At 40.9% G+C, this 16,062-nt stretch overlaps 1 protein-coding gene across 1 annotated transcript; it reads left to right on the top strand.

Annotated features, from left to right (window-relative positions):
- The first annotated feature begins 771 nt into the window (after window positions 1–771).
- On the top strand, window positions 772–15,628 carry sgsm1b (small G protein signaling modulator 1b). The gene is made up of 25 exons (XM_077020601.1): window positions 772–1,125; window positions 1,224–1,267; window positions 2,814–2,889; window positions 3,681–3,843; window positions 4,090–4,242; window positions 4,346–4,413; window positions 6,452–6,594; window positions 6,670–6,801; window positions 6,912–7,036; window positions 7,148–7,215; window positions 8,563–8,726; window positions 8,856–8,982; window positions 9,461–9,587; window positions 9,719–9,783; window positions 9,873–10,018; window positions 10,128–10,256; window positions 10,344–10,508; window positions 10,953–11,024; window positions 11,107–12,570; window positions 12,731–12,855; window positions 12,963–13,045; window positions 13,158–13,267; window positions 13,345–13,441; window positions 13,707–13,874; window positions 14,023–15,628. Exons 1-25 carry the CDS (start codon window positions 1,119–1,121, stop codon window positions 14,109–14,111), a joined length of 4,110 nt encoding a protein of 1,369 aa, XP_076876716.1. The 5' UTR covers window positions 772–1,118; the 3' UTR covers window positions 14,112–15,628.
- Window positions 15,629–16,062: the final 434 nt, after the last annotated feature.

Genomic DNA, 16,062 nt, shown 5'->3' on the forward strand with positions numbered 1-16,062 from the left:
TACATTGGCAGCATTTAGCAGTTTTCCACAGCGACACACGGTCATGCTTTTAATGTTTATGTTTATTTATGGTACCTGATACTAAATGACCTAACCATTAGCCTAACTGAAAAGCCTTTATTAATATATTATTATTGATTATTATATTAAAATGATTAAAAAAAATCCAATGTAGCAAAACCTGCAGGATTCAAACGTATCGTTAGTCCTAACTTTTTTATTAAGGGTTTACATTTGCATTGCTGATTATGTTTTACATTGCTGTTGTCACCAACAGCTCTTCAAAAAGATTCCTTATCTAAAAATACCATTCAGGCCAAATATATATATTTTTTGTCCAAATAGGTGCAGTTAGAAGCCCCAAACCGTAAATATTAGCATCCTCCATTTTTACTATTAAACAAAGTGTTTCCTTGAACAAATTATTGCAATAGATTACAGTAACTAAACATGCAAGACAAAGTTTAAAATATGTAATATACATAACCTGTTATGAATTCACCCACTTGGTTGTCTGGTTACTTGTATTGGGTTAAAACAATATACTTGGTTGCTGTCCATGGTGCTGTAAGAACGCTGCTTCACTCATTGAGGTAGTAGATCACATGGCTAACTGGCAAAGCGTGTTTCACTAGTCATGATGTAAAAAGAAACTCGTAAATATACATATGACACACGGGTGTTACGTTCGCATTAATTTACTTGGCAATAAGGTTCATGATAAGGGGGCGCGTCCATAACGTGCACAGCTGTCTCTGTTTTAGGATTGGCTTTCATGTAACCAATGAACAAGGGCGTGCATGGAAGAGAGTGGTATGCAGACCTCGCATAAACATAATAGAATAGTTGAAATTATAATGAGCTTTAAGGTATTACAGTAAATCAGCATTTCGGCTTTGGTCACAGAGAATGTTGGCGCGAAATCTCATGTTTAACAAAGATAAATCGGTGATGCCACACCCTGGAAATACGCAGCACTGACTCACGGTGACAATTTCAGTGCTTCTGCCTGTGTGACCGACGCCGGATCCTGCGTACATTTTCATCAGTAAGCCGAGCTGGTGAGGGATAACAGGAGGTCTACAATTTGAAATAACACATATTAACCATAAATCAAAATGGGAGGTAAGAATTTGTTTCTCAAAGCCAGCGTGATGTGACAAACTCATTAGAGTACTGGACATAGTCATTATGACAAGAATATTGATTTGTTTACCTTGTAGAGACAGAGACGCGTCAGCGATTGTTGCGCAGCGTGAAGAAAGAGGTGGGTAATCCGTGTTTCGGCAGTAGAATAATTAGCTTTTGCAAACGACCGAGCTTGTCTCGCTTTCCTTAGCAACCGTTGTTTTGCCTTGTTCGATATATTGCGTCCCAATATCGCCTGTAGGAAACAAGACGACATAAACAATTGAATAAATATTTTTGTCTAAAAGAAATATATGACTACCACTTCGTTTTGTTCATTATTTTGTGTTTGAGCCCTTGCACTGCTTGGTGGAGTATTAAAATGATAGAACTCGCATTGATGCTGATGCCATGTTTTCGTCTGTTCTTGCTTTTTGTGGTACTGTCACTCAAGTCTTCACGTTAATGGGGGAAACTGTTACGCCAGAGAATCATGTATCTAAACAAGGTCATTTTATTTGTCCTTTGGTGCCTAAACGTCAATATAATCCACATTTTGCGCTGGCAAAATAAAGCTATACTGTATTCGAATATCCCGTTTAAGGCAGATTTATCAGTACATTGTAACTGAATGGCTTTCATTTAGATGTATCACATGCGGTTCAGTGGTGAAAATCATTCACAAGAACACGACAGCTCATCGTGGGTGGGCCTAACGCTTGAAATGGAAAAAAGACCCGTATCGTTTTCCTTTATTATGCGAAGACATGACATTTTGTTCCGTTAAAAAAGGCTACCTTGCCCTTAAGAATGATTCATTCAGTTTACTGGAGGAAGGCATGCACAAAAACAAATTAAGCAAGAATGACACTATAAATCCGTTGTACATATCGCAGAGTAATGCAAGAAATTGTAACAAATGTAACAAAAATAATAACAGGAAATCTTAATATTTTCCATACAAAAATAAATAAATAAAATAGATTGTTCCATAATTATAATGTTCAACAAGGCTTTTTGAATAATAACAAAACAAGGCTTTTTAAAAATGATAACATTACAGCTACATAGGTACGATAGCCTACATCTGACAATATTTAGGTAGAAAACATGAGATTTTAAAAGATGTGCACGTTCCTAGAATAAAGGAATACAGGAATACAGTTCCAGGATACATTCTCCCTATGGCAAGGCCATATATTAACTGGAAACCAGTTAGCAGGAACAGCTTTTTTCAGTGTATGAACTTCTTTCTTTATTAAAATGTCCTGTCATTGCAATAGCCCCAAATTACAGTTTTAAGTCATTCCTAAAACCAATACGTTACAACACTGATCATCCCCTTGTGTTGCAGAGAGCCTAAAAAAGCAATCTTGTCATAGTGACAGAGGACGCTAGTTTACTCAATACCGTGGATGTTTCTGTCCCTGCTAGACCTACACCACATATGACTCACTGTCAGCAAGGACCTCAAAATGCTCAACACATAGTGGAAATCATCATGTGTGAACACGCCCACCTGTCCGACTTACAGTCTCTGTTTCACGTTCCCACCTGCCTTTCACGTCTGTAATTGGCAATCTTTAATTGTCCTTTTCTCTACCATCTTCCACAGCTCTTTATCAATAAATTAATTCTTTTGTTAGTGAAATGTTTGCCCACCTCCTTCACATCCTCCTGTTTAGGTGAAGCAGATAATGGAGGAGGCGGTGACTCGAAAGTTTGTTCACGAGGACAGCAGCCATATTATCTCATTCTGTGGTAAGCTTGTGACCTCTTGCCTTTTCAGACAAACTATTTTTGAATCAGCTTTGAATGCTCAATAAGGAAGCGTGAGCTTTGTTTGTACAACACTGTGTCCTTTACAGGAAATGACTCACTCAGCACATACAGATCAATATTTTACACAGTACTAATGGGTTGATTCAAAATCTTTTTAAAGTTTTTGATCCATCTTATTGAGAGAAACTGCATTGATTCGTTATAATGCCAAACTGTGGTGGGATCCTGTTGACGTACAGTAAATGTAAAGAGCTGTTTTGTTAGCAGAGGAGAAGCATTTTCAGTGGAGGTTCAGTAACTGAGTGGTGAAGGGAAGCCTTCTAATGGTGGTTAATGACCGTTGACATTCACTGCCTTGACCGAAGGCAGAGATCATATCCGTGTGTGTCAACACTTTGAAAGGTCAAGCTCTGCCACATCCACCTACCAATCTGTGCATCATGACAGGATCAGAGAGAGAGAGAGAGAGAGAGAGAGAGAGAGAGAGAGAGAGAGAGAGGAAGCAGCACTCACTATAGTCTTTTTTGGTGCAGCAAGTAAGCAAATAGACAAACTGGTAAACTCTGCTTGATAAACAAGGGGCTTCACCTGCTATTGAACCATGGGGCATTTTGCTAAGAGGAGCAATAAAATTGTCCATTGTGCTCCTAATCCATTTTCATTTGTGCAGCCACTTTGCATATCTTAAGCACATGCGTATTTGTTTGCCCAGTGTGTGCATACAGCGCACACGCTGTGTAATCTGTGGCACGGACGCAATGTTTTCGCAGCTGTGGTGGAAGCGTGCGTTTTGCATGGGCTGAAGAGGCGGGCAGCAGGCTTTCTGCGTAGCAACAAGTTGGCCGCGCTTTTCATGAAGGTGGGGAAGATCTTTCCTCCTGCTGAGGAGCTGTGCAAGAAGGTGCAGGAGCTCGAGCAGATTGTCGAAAACAAGTGAGACCTACATATCTAATGCTCCTTGGCTTGTGTGCTTGCACGAGGGCACAAGTCTAGGAATAAATCTATAATATACACTGTAAATAAATAAACAATTCATATGCCTCCAGTGTCCAGTAAATCCAGTAGATTATTCCTTTAATTGAAGTTTAAAGAACACTTAATGCACCCCTTGATGGGTGATATTTATATGATTTTCAATTATTTACATGTGTTTTTAATGGATGGTTTGCAATGCTCTAGACAGAACCAGTCTCAGATGAGCCAGGAAAGCACCCGTAAGCAAGCCCGGGTTCCTAATCTCACACCTCAGGCCATTAAACACCTGTGGATCCGCACTGCGCTGACCGAGAAAGTGTTGGATAAGATTGTTTTGTACTTGGTGGAGAACAGCAGGTTAGAAATCCATTATTTATATTTGTGTATGAGTGCACTATCCCTCATGGTATATAGTTTACATTGCTGCATTGTTCATAGAGTTGTCTTCATTTTGTTTCAGTAAATTCTATGAGAGAGAGGCTTTACTGAGGGACCCAGTTGATGGTCCAATCCTTGCATCCTTACTGGGTATCAAGCATATTGTATTTTCCAAGCCCATGGTATAATATGTATGTAGTTACAGTTGTGCTCATATGTTTAAATTCCTTGGCAGAATTTGTGATTTTTAAAAACACTCTCAGAGAGTAATACTGACTAGTGGTTGGGTCAAGCCATTTATTATCAAACAATTGTTTAGCCTGATCAAAAGTTCACATGCCTTAGTCCTCTAAACTGTGCATTGCCTCCTATAACATCAATGACAGCTCGAAGTCTTCTGTTGTAGTGGATAAGAAACTTTATTTTCCCAGATGGTAAAGCTGCCCATTCTTCTTGGCAAAATGCCTTCAGTTCCTGTAAATTCTTGGGCTGTTTTTGCACGTTTGAGATCTCCCCAAAGTGGCTCAATGAGGTTGAGGTCAGGAGTCTGAGATGGCCACTCCAGAACCTTCACTTTGTTCTGCTGTAGCCAATGACACGTCGACTTGGTCTTGTGTTTTGGATCATTGTCATGTTAGAACATCTGATGCATCCCATGAGCAGCTTCCGTGCTAATGAGTACAACTTTTCCTCCAGTATTTTCTGATAAAATGCTGCATTCATCCTGCCATCAATTTTAACCAAGTTCCTTGTGCCTGTTTAGCTCACTCATCCCAAAAACATCAGCTATCTACCACCATGTTTTACAGTAGGCATGGTGTACTTTCATAATAGGCCTTGTTGACTCCTCTATAAAATGTAGCATTTATAGTTGTGGCCAAAAAGTTCAATCTTGGTCTCATCACTCCAAATAACTTTGTTAGAGAAATGCTGAGGCTTGTCTCTCTGCTGTTTGGCATATTGTAGGTGGGCTGCTTTGTGGCAGTGGCGTAGTATGGGGTTTCTTCTGCACACTCGTGCAGCACATTTTTCTTCAAGCACCTCCTTATTGTGCATGGTGAAACAGCCATACTACTCTTTTTCAGAGAGTCCTACATACTAGCTGACGTTAGTTCTGTGTTTTTCTTTGCATGCTGATCAATTTTCCTGGCAGTTGTAGCTGAATGTTTTGTTGGTCTACCTGACCTTGGCTTGGTTTCAACAGAATCCCTCATTTTCCACTTCTTAATTAGAGTTTGAACACTGATGACTGGCATTCGCAGTTCCTTTGATATCTCTTCATATACTAACCCTGTTTTATGAAGTTCAACTATCTTCTCCAGCAGATCCTTTCATAATTCTTTTGCTTTCCCCATGTCTCATGTAAGAGTCTGTCAGGAGCACTGTAACTTATGGACTCTTTAATTCTCACACACTGATTGACAAGCAAACAGATCACAGGTGAGCATGGTTACCTTTAGTGGCCATTTAAACCTGCGTCTGTCAACTTGTGTGTATGTTATCATGCAACAACTTCCAGGGTATGTAAACTTTTGATCAGAGTTATCTGGTGAGAGTTTCATGTGCGAGGTTTGAGAGGATGCAGAGACGAGTACCATGCAAAACACGTAGTTTATTTAACATAAGCGACAATGGCAAGTCACTTAACGCAGAACACGCAGAACACAATATATATATATATATATACTTAATGTATATACTTAACACATAACAAGCACCGCATCTAACACATTATAATGACGAGACAGGTGAACACATACACAAACAGCCACACCCACAGGAAGTACATATATGGCAATAGATTCAGACCACATAAACACACACCTGAAGGGAGGGGTCAAAGGCTGTACCATGACATAATTGATGAATGGCTTGACCCAACGACTAAACATGAATAAAAGGAAAATTGTTAATGAAAATTTTAATGAAAAAATTATAAATTTGTATAGTGTGTTATTGCATGTCGTATGAGCCAGGTGGATCCAGGTCAACCACCTGTATCTCATCTCAAACTGTTCACAATGACCTAGTGAAAAATTTCCTCATGAAAGCTAATTTCTTAATCAGAACTCTGGAAATTATGCTAGTTGCCATCATTATATAGATATAATTTCCCAGTTAGCTATATTAGCAGAGTGGCATATTCCTTTAACAATGATTGTGTCCCATACTGATCTATGTCCTCTAGTTGGTCCCTGTGCTCTGGAGTACACCAAGGCGAAGACAGCTAACCACTTCTGGACAGATCCCTCCGCCGATGAGCTGGTGCAGAGGCATCGCATCCACAGTGGCCACTGCCGACAGGACTCGCCCACCAAACGACCTGCTCTCGTTAGTGCTCCTTCACCACCACTTTGGGCCAAATGCTGAATGCAGTCATCTCATACATGCACTACTTTTTTGTAGATCCAGAAAAGGCAGTCGAGTGGTAGCATGGATGACAGGCCGTCTCTGTGGGCCCGGGACTACGTGGAGTCTCTCCATCAGAACTCCAGGGCCACGCTGCTGTTTGGCAAGAATAACGTCCTGGTTCAGCCAGTACGGAATCAACTAATATGATTCAATATCTTTAGAGAACGGACCTCACTGAGCAGGCCCTGACAAGTCAAAATGAATGTACCCATCTTGTGCCTTGTCTGTTTCTGTAGACAGATGACATGGAGGCTATCCCAGGATACTTATCTCTTCATCAGACTGCAGAGCTCATGACGCTGAAGTGGACACCAAACCAGTTGATGAATGGCAACATGGGAGAGTTTGATTATGAAAAAAGGTAAAAAAATAAATAAATAAAAACATACAGGATTATATACAGTAGTTTCTGAATGGTCTGTGCGTCTGCTTCTTTGGCTTATTTATTTTTTCTTGTATGCTCCTTTAACAGTGTATACTGGGATTATGCAATGACCATTCGTCTAGAAGAAATTGTGTATTTGCACTGCCATCAACAAGGTAAATGAGACATTAATCCTTGATGGATTTGAGGCTCCTGCTAAATGAATATCATCCAGCAGTACCCGGTGTTAGTCTGTGTACGCATGCTACTCTACACGCTACTCTACATGCTACTCTACATGCTACTCTACACGCTACTCTACATGCTACTCTACACGCTACTCTACACGCTACTCTACACGCTACTCTACATGCTACTCATTTACATTAACATTTACATTTACATTTACGGCATTTAGCAGACGCTCTTATCCAGAGCGACTTACAAAGTGATTTGCATCTGATCACAGAATACATCCTAGGTAATAGTACGGATAGGCCAGCATTCAAGACACCATTGAGTCAGACTACTACTAAACTACAGGAGTCAATATCATTACCTAGTGTTTTGCAAGTTAGACGTTTGCCAAGAAGCACAAATAACCATAGACAGTCATACAATTTAGAACAACGGCAAGTGGTATCAGCTGAGTTAGTGCTCTGGTAAGAACTCAACAAACAGGTGAGTCTTCAGTCTATGCTTGAAGATAGCAATAGACTCTGCAGTCCTAGCAGCTAATGGAAGATCATTCCACCACCTTGGAGCCAGGACGGAGAATAGTCTGGAGCTTTGTCTTCCATGAGACTTGAAGCATGGAGTTTCAAGTCGAACCAAGCTTGAGGTTCTGAGTGTTCGCTGTACAGATCGGCTTTTTACCATGGACATCGTGTAGGGAGGGGCCAGTCTATTTTTGGCTTTGTAAGCAAGCATCAAGGTTTTATATCTGATGTGTGCCGCTACTGGAAGCCAGTGAAGAGAGCGTAGCAGAGGAGTCACATGTGAGAACTTGGGGAGATTGAAGACCAGTCGTGCTGCAGCATTCTGAATTAGTTGTAGAGGTCTGATGACCCGTAGAGGAAGACCTGCAAGTAGGGAATTGCAGTAGTCCAGCTTAGAGATTATTAGAGACTGCACAAGCACTTGAGTAGCTTCCTGTGAAAGGAAGGGTCATATTCTCCATATGTTGCAGAGGAGAAATCTTCAGGATCTGGTCAGCTTTGAAACATGTGTTGAGAAGGACAATCCGTTGTCCAACGTTACACCCAGGCTTCGAGCAGTTTCTGATGGTGTTAACAAGATGTTCTCAAAGGAGACTGTTAGGTCGTTGTGTGGGTTTGGGGTTCCTGGAATGTACAGAAGCTCAGTTTTGCTAGGGTTGAGCTTCAAGTGGTGAGTAGTCATCCGTGAGTCCAGTAGTCATCCAGTCATCCAACTCTACACGCTACTCTACACGCTACTCTACATGCTACTCTGTATGCTTCGCAAACATTCAGCGTTTCCCTATGATGTACTGGTGTCTGTAGTGGACAGTGGGGGCACTGTGGTTCTGGTGAGTCAGGACGGGATCCAGAGACCACCGTTCCGCTTCCCAAAAGGAGGACATCTGCTGCAGTTCCTCACATGTCTGGAGACGGGACTTCTGCCTCACGGCCAGCTCGATCCTCCCCTGTGGTCCCAAAGGGGAAAGGTGAGCATGGAAACAAACAAAAAAATTTTAACATCTGTTAACCAGACATGGCTAGGGAAGACCAGAGATTGCTGGCACAAGATATATGTACTTATTGAGTAGAAAATAATACTTTTTGTGGTTTAACAGGGGAAAGTTTTCCCAAAATTACGGAAGAGAAGTCCACATGGCTCCTGTGAGTCCTTTTCTGATAAGGACGATGACGAGGCAACGGATTATGTGTTCCGGATAATATATCCAGGCAGTCAAGAGTTTGGTATGTGGTGTTTGGTGGTATCCTGTACTGTGGTGCCGTGTTGTCACATGTGGTTTGTCATTGTAAAGTATTTCCTCTTCCCCATCTGGCCTGTACCTTCTACCCTGTCTTGTGAACATCCCTCCTGTTTCTATAGGTTGTGATGGTGCCACAGCATCCCATCATTCCCACCTCATCAGAAATGGCATGAGCATCCCCTCATACCTCTGCTTCTCCATTTGTGCACCATCCATCTCATGGTTCGCTCTGTTTTGGGAGAGAGAGAGAGAACCTGGTCTCTGATCTTGGTCTGTCACTGTTCGCTTCCACCTTAGTTACGCAGTTTCATTCTTCCAAACCGTAGTTCTCAGATACAACGTTGAACTATGGCACAGATAGTGATGATGATGATGATGGTGGTGACGGTGATGGCGATGGTGAACTTAGTGAGGGAAAAGCAGCAGATTGTGATATTTTGGATACTTTCATAATGACACAGTTGGACCAGAACTGATGGACCAGAACCTGAGCATGTGGCAGCCCATTCCAAGGAAGTCTTCCTGTTCCTCCTGCTCTCAGAATGGCTCTTCTGATGGGGGACTTCCCAATGGTTGCAATCATGACAGGTTAGTTTAACACATAACCACACTATCTATCCATACACGCCCCTAACCCAACACTCACCCAAATTAACAGATACATAAATACAATTTGAAAAATTATGAGGTTGTAATTCTAAATCTGTTAACTTCTACAGGGCACCCTTGAAGTTACTTTGCGAGACCATGAAGTACCAGATCATATCTCGTGCTTTCTATGGCTGTACGTAACATCTTCAAGATTGCCTCCAAAATGTCTGCCTCTTTTACAAAACCTACAAAGCTCTTATTTCATACATTTCTGTCATTAAGGGCTGGCCTACTGCCGCCACCTGTCCACAGTCCGCACACACCTCTCTGCTCTTGTGAATCCCACTATCATTGAGTCTGACATTCCCTACGATGCCAAAGGAGGACTCTCCACAGAAGTGTGGCAAACGTTTCTTCAGGATAGTTCTGTGAGCAGAAACCATTGCCATGTCCGCCGAACATATGCCTGAATGTTGGTTTTTTTTTATATATACCAAAAGGCACCAGTCAATCTTGTACTTTCTTTCTTTCTGGAAGGCTTATGAAGAGGCAGAGCTTCTCCGTCTGGTGTACTACGGCGGCATAGAACCAACTCTGCGTAAAGAAGTCTGGCCATTCCTGCTGGGCCACTATCACTTTACCATGACTTCAGAGGAGAGGAAAGAGGTAGGATAGGATGCTCCTGACTGGCATGCAGGACGAGAACAAATATTCCCAAGTGTGGATGTCCTGAGCGCATCGTGCTCTGTGCAGGTGGACGAGCAGGTCCGCACGTGCTATGAGCAGACCATGAGTGAGTGGCTGGGCTGTGAGGCCATCGTGAGGCAGCGTGAGAAGGAACAACATGCTGTAGCCCTTGCAAAGTGTGCCTCTGGAGCCAGCGTGGACCTACAGCAGGACTCCACCATTAGCACTGATGTAAGAGATATTGCCATGGACAATAGACTACAGGTTAATGATAGCTAGCTTGTTAAAAATACTTGATAAGGTTTATTTTGATTGAATTAACAAATGGGAACATGCCCTTTCTTGCACAAAATATTACAACTGCTGATCCTGGTCAATGTCATACAGATTCAGGTGCAAGCTGTCTTAGGAGGAAAATGTACAAAATTCCAGTGCAAGATGGGACCAACTTTAAGACATCCCTCTTCATATATTAGCTTTAATGTATAAGAAGTAGATCAGTCCTATCTTGTGTGTGTGAAGGAACAAGATAGCATTAGGGTTTGTAAGGCCGAATTACTACAGCATCAGAGTAAATTCCAGAATTTCTTAATTTTTACAAAATGTATTTAATATATTCATAGAGCATGAAGAATAAATGGCTGAATGCATCCTTGTCAATTTTTTGCCGTCTAGTCTTCCCAGAGCAGCAGTTCAGAGAAACAGAGCAATGTCTGTTCTCAGAGTGACTCAAACAGCAGCACTCAGGTGAGTCTTAGCTGATTAACTATGAGGTTTTCATAGCACTCCCATTTGATTTTTTCTTACCTCTAGTTGTTGCTTTATGCAGGTGTTTGGGTCTGTTGATGAGGTTGACCCAATTGAATCTGAACCTAAGCCAAAAGATGAGAAGCCACAGCCCAGAATTCCAAATGGTACCCTTCCCAACTGCACCAGTTCTCCAGACTCTGGACATCCATCCTCTCGCAACTTCTCTGTCGCATCGGGACTGTCAGATTGCTCTCCGAGCACAGAGGATGCATCCACACAAGAGTCTGGAACGAAAACAGCGGCACCAGAGCCATCGTCAGCAACTTCTGTAGAACCTCCAACTACCTTTGGCCTTGAAAACAGGATCAAACAAGAACAAGTAGAACAGAGCTCATCAGCTTTAGAGACAGAGGATGAGAAACATGTGAAATCACACACAGGTGACCTTGCTTCAGAAGATGAGATGATCAAACTTCAGGAAAATGAAAAATTTGAGGATTCTGATGCCAAAGAAGCTACAAGGACTGACTCAATCGAATTCATAAAATCTCAGAAGAAGAAAGTACATTTAAATGAATCACCTGAGGTTAATATTTCTGAAATAGTAGATACCACGTTACCTGAAATACAGCAGACTGAGTGCTTTGAAGCTGAAAAGACAAAATCAGAAAACAACGAAAAGAGCAAAGAAGGACTTCAGACACTAGAGTCTCCTGCTGAAGAGATGACCTTATCCTTAGAGGGAATTGGGGACTTAGAAATGAAGACTGAGGATCAGAAAAATGTTGAAACTATAGATAAAGAAAAATTAGTCTCTGCGAAAATGATAGATTTGGAAATGCAAGAAAACAAAAAAACACCCATCAAGAATGATCTTCCTCAAGAACCAGCTAAAGAATGTTCTGTGGATGAAACAAAAACCATAGATGCAAACAAATCTGAGAGCGATGAACAGGTAACAACGTTGGACTCAAAGAAATCCAGCGAACCAAGCACAGAGTTTCCTGAAACAAAAGTCAAGCCTCCTCAGCTTCTGTCTGAATACCGCATAGAGTTGCTAATGAACAATTTGTCTGATGTTGGGAACCCAGTTGCAAGGAACTGGGACTCTGATCAGTGCAGGGTTCAGGCATTAATACACCCGATGACTGAACCTGGGCCCGGGGGCTGTGTTTCCATCTTGTCTTTGTCAAAGCAATCACCAGACATGTCTGATGACTCCCCGTCTGCTCTTGAAATGGAGGAAATCCCAGCCGCCTTGATTTTTATGCCTGCAGAGGAAATCCTGTCCAAGCCGCCCATTACATTGGGCTCTCCCTTGACTCTGTCAACCCCTCCAGAGAAGGCGATGGTGGGTTTGCCTGTTCTGGAGCTGTGTATGGAGGCAGGCACAACTACGAGCCCAGAGGGCACCGAATCAGCCCTGTCTGAGGAAGAGCCAGAGATGGAGAGTCTCTTCCCCAAACCAGACTGTCTAGCTGTAGGAGGAGAACATAAAAATGACGTTGCATCTCCAGTGTCCTCTATCGGGACCACTTACTCTGTGAGTGAACTGATGTAAATGCATCATGAAAAGTGATTGAGTGCCCTCTCTTCTTTGTTAGTGTCACTCTGTGGGAGTGCTCATGTCTATATTGTGCTCATGTCTATCTTCATGATGTGCTTTATGTGTGCATTGTAATCCCTGCTCTTTTGATTCTTAGCAAGAGCTGCTAGACCTTTATACCCTAAACCTGCACCGCATTGACAAAGATGTCCAAAGGTGTGACAGGAACTTTTGGTATTTCACCACTTCCAACCTAGAGAAACTACGCAACATTATGTGCAGGTGAATCTGACTCTCTTGGGCTTATTCTGACCAAGAAAACAACCAGTCTTACTCTTGATGCAACACAACACTGCGAAGAGGTCACCTTTGTTCTTTTGCTTTCTTAGTTATGTTTGGCAACATCTAGATATTGGCTACGTGCAGGGCATGTGCGACTTACTTGCACCTCTGCTGGTGATTCTTGACGATGGTAAGTTCACACCAAGTGAACACCAAATAATAACGGACAGTGAATTCCCAAAGCATGTGATAGTATTTGAGTTTTGCTAAGTGTTCACTCATTGTCTTTTTTTTATTTTTAGAGGCCCTGGCATTTAGCTGCTTTACAGAACTCATGAAAAGAATGAACCAGAACTTCCCACATGGAGGAGCGATGGACACCCACTTTGCCAACATGCGTTCCCTCATTCAAGTAAGATTCACTTTTGTTCACTGTTTCCACACCTTTCTAGAATGGTTTATTTTCTTCATTGTTTGCATTTTTTCTAGATTCTTGACTCAGAACTCTTCGAGTTGATGCAACAGAATGGAGATTACACCCACTTTTATTTCTGTTACCGATGGTTCCTCTTAGACTTTAAGAGAGGTAAGATCATTTGTAGTACAGAGTAGTAGTATTTTTACTAGCTATACAAATGTAGAAGTGAAAGCCAAACAAGTATGGTATTTAATTTATAATCTGAAATATCTACCAAGATATCTCACTGAATTGTCATTGGTGCTGTGAATCATGCAACACACATACACACACACTTCATGAAGCATGGAAAACTAATTTCCAGAGAATAACATCTGAGATTGCCATCTGGTTATAGATATGTTAATGTTATCATTTGTGTGCCCCTTCAAAGAAATGGTGTATAATGACGTGTTCTCCGTATGGGAAACCATCTGGGCTGCCCGGACTATCTCTTCTGGGCACTTTGTGCTCTTCATTGCGTTGGCATTGGTTGAGTTGTACAGAGATATCATCCTTGAGAACAATATGGATTTCACTGACATTATCAAGTTTTTCAATGGTAAGACATCTCTGAAGAGTTTCATGTTAGAATAAACCTTAAGTCGACAATCTGATCAATGGTGCATTTGTACTTGAAGCACACAATAGCTGTGTTCAGTGAGTGTTGTTGTAACGCTCCCTTCCTTCATGTCCATGGTTTCTTTCAGAAATGGCGGAGCGGCATGACGTACCAAAGCTGCTGGTGATGGCCCGTGACCTGGTCCACAAGGTCCAGATCCTCATAGAGAACAAGTGATTCAACATCTTTCTCTACTTCACTTGCTGTAGTCTAATAAAAAAGACTGTGGCCTTTTTTGGCATTTCATATATTCACACCCAACTGTTAGATTTTGTCTTCTTCCTGGCCTCCATCGACCCTTGCTGGGAGAAGCAGGTAAAGCAGGAGCCAAAAGAACCCTTTGAATTTTTCTTGCTGGATAGTAATAACATACAATAACAAATTACACTGGGAAATGGATGTATATTATGGCAGGTTACATACAGCCCTTTCCAAAAGAATAGCCAGTTTTGTATTATATTCATATGGTCACAGTAGTGGAGGTGATAGAGTGATCCTCTACCAATTTTTTTGAAAAGCACAAAATATTGAAATCATGGTGTCTTGTTTTTATCTGTGCAAATTAGAAATAAACAATGATATCAAGAGGGGTGCTGACTATAAAAAGGCATTTATTTAATATTTCCTGTTTGTTACAAATAATATTTGCACGGAAATCTTAGTCTGTGTCTCAGTACATCTTGCTATTTTCAGGTATTATCAGAATTATATTGCAGGTGAAAAGTGATTTTTGTAATTATCAGTTAAGCTTTCAGCCCCCAGTGACTCTGTCACTCAGTGACGTGTTGAGCTGCTACACAATTATGTACCTCACTCAGCGAACCGACCTTACTCGAAAACAATCTCTATATATCTAAAATCTCTGAGATGTGTTTATTTTTATCAGTCTTTTTGCCTTAAGTTCCTTTATTTAGGGACATGTGCAGTGAGCTTGTTGCTGATAGGTGAGTGACTGTACAGCGAAGGCAGTATGGCTCTGCATGAGAATGTGGGTTGAGTGAGGATATTGTGTGCGAGACTTGTTCATACACCACTACCGACATATATATAGCATTTACATGTGGTGAGTGTGTATGGGCATTTGTGTGTGGATGGTCATTTGTGTGTGTGTGTGTGTGTGTGTGTGTGTGTGTGTGTGTGTGTGTGTGTGTGTGTGTGTGTGTGTGTGTGTGTGTGTGTGTGTGTGTGTGTGTGTGTGTGTGTGTGTATGCTCTGATCTACCAGCAAGCAGAATTTTGTATGGTTGTCTCACACTTCTGGCAATGGATTCAATGTGATTGTAAGAATCTGCAAAATGCTTGTAATTCTGACCAGTTGTTTCAAGTGTCAGTGTTCTCAGCACTAACCTTCACCCATATGCCATTCCCAGTCATATCTCTGTATTACCATTTTTAATTGCTCTGTACACATAAAAAAGATAAATCACAGAAAATGAAAGATCAAACATATTGAATGATATAAAAAAATTAATTATTTATGAATTATATTTAAAAGTGTTATATTTGGCTTATGGAAGTGACATTTTATTTATGAGAAAAGAAATAAAGAATACCCTAGCTTATGTTGAAAGATTATACTGTATGCTTATATATTTTTATTGTAATCTGTGTAACTACATAGTATATTGTCAGAACATTGTGCCGCTAATGATAATCTGTATTGTAATATGGAATAAATGTGAACTGTGAAGAGCAGTTGTATTCCATTTGTTTGCCTTTCTCTCTGTTTCCTAAATCATCATCTGAATGATGTTGACATCTGAATCCTGTTTGATGCTTGAGTTCTGTGTGTTTTGAGTGATACGTTCATGCAGAAAATTTGATATGGAATATAAGGAAAATTCTATCTTCAAAAATTCGAATTATCTACATAGAATTAAATTTATATAATGTTAAAGTCTGTTGTGCATTTTTTATCAATGATCCTTTGAATGCTTGTGTTTTGCAAAGTTGTAAATTATTCTGATAAAATTCCACAACACATGAAAACAAAACTCTCTCTCTCTCTCTCTCTCTCTCTCTCTCTCTCTCTATATATATATATATATATATATATATATATATATATATAGAGAGAGAGAGAGAGAGAGAGAGAGAGAAATATATATATATATATATATATATATATA

The sequence above is a fragment of the Brachyhypopomus gauderio genome, chromosome 10 (assembly GCF_052324685.1).
Source record: "Brachyhypopomus gauderio isolate BG-103 chromosome 10, BGAUD_0.2, whole genome shotgun sequence".
NCBI lineage: Eukaryota > Metazoa > Chordata > Actinopteri > Gymnotiformes > Hypopomidae > Brachyhypopomus > Brachyhypopomus gauderio.